Source organism: Taurulus bubalis, assembly GCF_910589615.1.
Source record: "Taurulus bubalis genome assembly, chromosome: 19".
Classification (NCBI taxonomy): Eukaryota; Metazoa; Chordata; class Actinopteri; order Perciformes; family Cottidae; genus Taurulus; species Taurulus bubalis.
Genome location: NC_136607.1, coordinates 21,973,854 through 21,978,853, shown reverse-complemented (window position 1 = coordinate 21,978,853; position 5,000 = coordinate 21,973,854). Strand labels below are relative to the sequence as shown.

At 48.8% G+C, this 5,000-nt stretch overlaps 1 protein-coding gene across 2 annotated transcripts in view; it reads right to left on the bottom strand.

Moving 5' to 3' along the window:
- The window catches only part of pi4kaa (phosphatidylinositol 4-kinase, catalytic, alpha a), a gene marked incomplete at its 5' end in the record, with an annotated part of 44,411 nt that overhangs the window by 1,641 nt on the left and 37,770 nt on the right, over positions 1-5,000 (bottom strand). For both annotated transcript variants that reach the window (XM_079235460.1, XM_079235461.1), the window contains 13 exons: positions 22-111; positions 199-358; positions 774-894; positions 1,148-1,273; positions 2,040-2,144; positions 2,229-2,409; positions 2,793-2,865; positions 3,321-3,391; positions 3,484-3,613; positions 4,188-4,308; positions 4,397-4,450; positions 4,530-4,697; positions 4,854-4,941. In XM_079235460.1, the coding sequence (XP_079091586.1) occupies positions 22-111; positions 199-358; positions 774-894; positions 1,148-1,273; positions 2,040-2,144; positions 2,229-2,409; positions 2,793-2,865; positions 3,321-3,391; positions 3,484-3,613; positions 4,188-4,308; positions 4,397-4,450; positions 4,530-4,697; positions 4,854-4,941 (1,488 nt within the window). The remainder of the gene's footprint in view (positions 1-21; positions 112-198; positions 359-773; positions 895-1,147; positions 1,274-2,039; positions 2,145-2,228; positions 2,410-2,792; positions 2,866-3,320; positions 3,392-3,483; positions 3,614-4,187; positions 4,309-4,396; positions 4,451-4,529; positions 4,698-4,853; positions 4,942-5,000) is intronic.

Sequence of the window (5,000 nt, the reverse complement as noted above, 5' to 3'; positions counted from 1 at the left end):
AGATGCACTCGACAGACTCACTTGAGGAGCTTGATGGTCTGTCCTCTGAAGCACGGCAGTCCAGTGTCCAGCATGAGCGTCACGAGAGAAACCACGGCGTCCATGTAGGGTCTTCGTGTTCGGAGAGGAGACAAACAGCGAGTTACTCAAAGGCATCCGTGTGGATACCCGGCTCATCTCTCTGTGGGCCTTTCTCACCGTACGGCCAGGTATCCTCTGACGCACATCTCCATGAACCACTTGAAGGGCGTGGCCTCCATCTTGCCGCCCATGATCATCACCATCTCGTCGGTCAGCTTGATGTCCGGCTCCCAGCCCAGGTTTCCTCCAGGAGAGCTCTCAAACATGAAGCCAAAGTCTGCCAACAACACCAAAACAAGGTGGGGGGAACATTAAACTGTGTCTTTATTGTTGGGAGGGCTGTAATGTAATGTGAACATTAAACTGTGTCTTTATTGTTGGGAGGGCTGTAATGTAATGTGAACATTAAACTGTCTTTATTGTTGGGAGGGCTGTAATGTAATGTGAACATTAAACTGTGTCTTTATTGTTGGGAGGGCTGTAATGTAATGTGAACATCTCATAGACGTAAAGCCCTGACCAACAAATTGAGCTGTTAGGAGACTGAAGAACAATGAACAAGAAAGACCCCAAAACTAAAAATAATGTGCAACAGGGCTATGTGACACACACACACACACACACACACACACACACACACACACACACACACACACACACACACACACACACACACACACACACACACACACCTATGTGGATGAGGTGGCCCTTGCTGTCCAGCATGATGTTGCCGTTGTGTCTGTCTTTGATCTGCAGCAGGAACAGCAGGAGGCTGTAGGCGGCCATGCTGCGGATGAAGTTATAGCGCGCCTGAGGACAGAGGGAAGAGGACAGAGGGAAGAGGACAGAGGACAGGACAGAAGGAAGAGGACAGAAAAAGTTCAAACATAGGGATAAACACTGAAAAACAACATTAACGGACACTAACACTCGTCCATCTCTCAACTACACGGAGGGAAAAAACAACACTCAGCACTTCAATCATTTACTGATTTCTAATAATATCTTTAGATCGGTTTCCCTGCTGCACGATGACATCACAGACACGTGAAGCCCCGCCCACCTTCTGGAAGGCGAGGGTGGATTCGTCGCCGTACTGGTTGCGGAAGTAGTCGTACATCCCGAAGTCCGTCTGCCGGCCCAGCTGGTCTCTGGACTTGCAGTCCGGGATGCACTCGATCACGCCGCACTGAGGACAACAAACACGATCATGAAGGCATGGCGATCCGTCTGCTTCCAGTTGTGATCGGGGACGCAGCGACATGAGCGTCACACACGTCACCCGGCGGTTTGTGGGCTGCGGTTTTGAAGCCTTGAGTTCTGCGTTTTGGCCGTCGCCATCTTGGATTTTTTGCAACCAGTGAACAGGAAGTGACCGTATCTGGACTGAGGAGGAGCAACGTAGAGACGCCGTATACGTCTCTAGTGTCGACCTGTCAATCACCTTTAGCCCCGCCCTAAAGCGTCCCCTGCTTTATGGTCTGTTTGACTCTAAATGACCATAATCTACTAAATGAACATTATGCTGTATTGAAGAAGACTTGAAACTAGAGATTGAGACATAAACTCATGTTTACAATGTTTACTGAGGGAATACATCAAGAGAAGTAGAGTCATTTATATAGACTTCTATACAACCAGAGAAGTCGCCCCCTGGTGGTCAGGAGAGAGAATGCAGCTTTAACACATGAAGCATAGACTTCTATACAAGTTTTTCCTGATATGAGGGTGTCGTATGTTATACAAACATATGTTGTGATATTGGGCTATACAAATGAAATTGAACTTTCTGATGTAAAGCCGTGCGTTGTCATGCTTGTATGTCATCATAACTTGTCATCATCACTTTTGTGATGGCCAGAACCACAAAACGTAGATGCAGGCTGGGAGAATGATGAACCCAACAGGAAACAGAACACCGGATCTGGAGGGAGCTAATAGGCAGGAAGTCTTACCCCCGGTGCGGTGGCCACCACTCTGTAGGGGAAGACAAACAGGTCCAGGCCGACCAGCTGGAAAATATTCTTAAAGAGCCCGATGATCTGCAGAGCGAGCATGTCCTGGATACAAAAAGATTAAATTAAAAAAAGGGTCACGAGAGAAGTTTCCTCCCCTGAAAACGTCCCAGCGATGAGCCTCCGTACCTGTCTGCAGTCGTCTCCCACTTTAAAGATGGCCGCCTGCCAGCAAATCCGTCGCGATCCGTCCGGATTCTCCTCGCCGTCGTCCATGGAGTCCGCCGGGCAGCGGAGACCCTCCCTCTCCAGCTCGCTCACCCCGCAGCGCTTCACCTTGAACTTGGCCAGGTAGGGCGCCTTGGCGGCGCTGCAGAACAACGTGTCGGAGACGATTAATCCATCACATCGTTATATTGGGTAAAATGATCCATGTTGGCAGAGCACAGGATTTCTGTGTGATCATTTAAGTGTGTTTTATGTTTTGTTTTTGTTTATTATGAATATAAGTATTTGCTATTTTCTTGCCATAAAGTGTGAGACTAGATATTTTGTTATTTACAGGTAATAGTGCCGCAAATGGAGAATGAAGTCTTACCGTGTTTCGCTTGTTGGTGATAACCAATAGATTTAAATTCATCAGTAGAGGCGTTATAATTGATCTGTGAGTATGTTGGCTCTTCATATAAAATTCAGAACTCAGATACCTGGCAGGAACTCTAATACACACGGATCCCAGAAGTCTCCCTTTACCTCTGCATGGGAGTTCCAGACTTGTAGTCGATGTCCAGCACGATGGCTTCAGGGTTACTTGGTAGGTAACAGCCTGAAAAACAACAAAGTTGAGAGACTCACAATGGCGTTGCATTTTCTGGGGATTTTATGACAATTTAATACCGGCTGCGTGTAAGCATCCAGAGCGGCTGCGTGTAAGCATCCAGAGCGGCTGCGTGTAAGCATCCAGAGCGGCTGCGTTTAAGCATCCAGACCGGCTGCGTGTAAGCATCCAGAGCGGCTGCGTTTAAGCATCCAGACCGGCTGCGTGTAAGCATCCAGAGCGGCTGCGTGTAAGCATCCAGAGCGGCTGCGTGTAAGCATCCAGGCCGGCTGCGTGTAAGCATCCAGGCCGGCTGCGTGTAAGCATCCAGGCCGGCTGCGTGTAAGCATCCAGAGCGGCTGCGTGTAAGCATCCAGAGCGGCTGCGTGTAAGCATCCAGAGCGGCTGCGTGTAAGCATCCAGGCCGGCTGCGTGTAATCATCGGCTGAGGAACAGGATGTCACCTGGCTGGACCTTGATGTCCGACAGAGCTTTGAGACACGCCCTCTTCCTCTCCTCTCCCTTTGGAACCGGCCTGAAAAATAAAACATACATCAGGGTTTACATTTCACCAAAAAAGAACACACTTCCCTTCTCTGCGGATACGTGTCGAGTCATCGTGTTTACTTGAGGATGGCGGACACGTTGGTGATCTTGTTGAAGAAGTCGAACTCTCTCTGGTAGAAGTCTTTGGCCGGACCCGACAGAGAACCCGTGATCTCCTCCACCATCTGCTCCAGCAGCTCCCCGATGTCGGCTACGCAGGACGAGGCAGGAAGTCGTGCGATTACGTCATCCATCGAGTCAGTGAGGCGATATATCATTTCACATTAATAAGAAAAGATTAACGTGGAGAATCGTACTGCTCGAAAGAAAAGAACATGAGCGTGTATATTCATGATTAAAGGACGTTCATTGACTACAAATATCCTTGTGTTCCCCCTTGATTAAAAGAAACATCACATCCTGCACATGCATCACACTTCTTATTGAACAAAGTCGGATTTTAGACACAGATCTATAGAACTTTTTTTAAATGGCGTTAAAGTCTGATTTTGATTATCTGGTCATATTTTAAGAATCTTTGACCCTCTGTGATGTCACATATTCTCGAGCAATGTGTGATGTTTACGATGACCTTTACAGCGCTGACCTGAGATTTTGAAGCATTCAGTGTCGGCACCAAAACCAAAATGTCGTTTTAATTTGGCTGCAGAATATTTACTCAAATGTAGATTTTGTTTAACACCTCCTGTTTCTAAAGCGTCTAAAAGAAATTGTCCGTCTTTGTAAAATCCTCAGACGTGTAAATAGTGTTTTTTTGCACTCACGGTCCTTCTGGTGCGCCTCCTCGTCCATGAAGATGTTGGTCTTCATGTTCCAGATGAACTGGTGGGCGAGGAGCTGAGACTTCTGGGCCGCCCACAGGATGTACTCTCTCACGTAGCCCATCTGAGCGGCACAGAGAGGAGAGGTTAGAGCCGCCGCCTCGCAAAGGACGACGGAAACCAGCTGATCTATCTAGATAGTTATGGCTTACCTTGTCGTAACGGAGAGCCTGAACAATCTGAGGGATGTAGAACAAGATGGCGTCCTGCCGAGAGAAAAGGAAACGTTAAAGAGAGCTGGGACTTGTTTTTAAAAAGTCTACCGCCGGTGAGTGTGTGGCCTACTGGGGGAAAGGAGCGCAGCACTTTGACACCGTACTGCGCGGTGAGAGGGTGAGGAGGGTACATGCTGCTGAAGTAGGACAGGCCGGTGGGCGGGTCCGTCGGAGCCCAACACAGGATGTGGCTCAGCTCGGGAGAGTCGGCGTCGATAGTGTGCCACGTCACCAGGAACTAGGAGGCAAGACCGTGAGAGAAAATGTGAATCCACACACACACACACACACACACACACACACACACACACACACACACACACACACACACACACACACACACACACACACACACACACATACACACACCCCTCATTAGACTGAGTGGTCTCACCTTGACGGCCTCAGGTACGTCACTGACGGCTCCGGGGTCCAGTCTCACCAGACGGGTCACTTCAGCCACTATGGCGTCGTTCTTAAACCTGGAAACCGAGGAGTTCAAAATAAACAATCAGCAGGCGGTATTTCTGGCCGTTTCTTC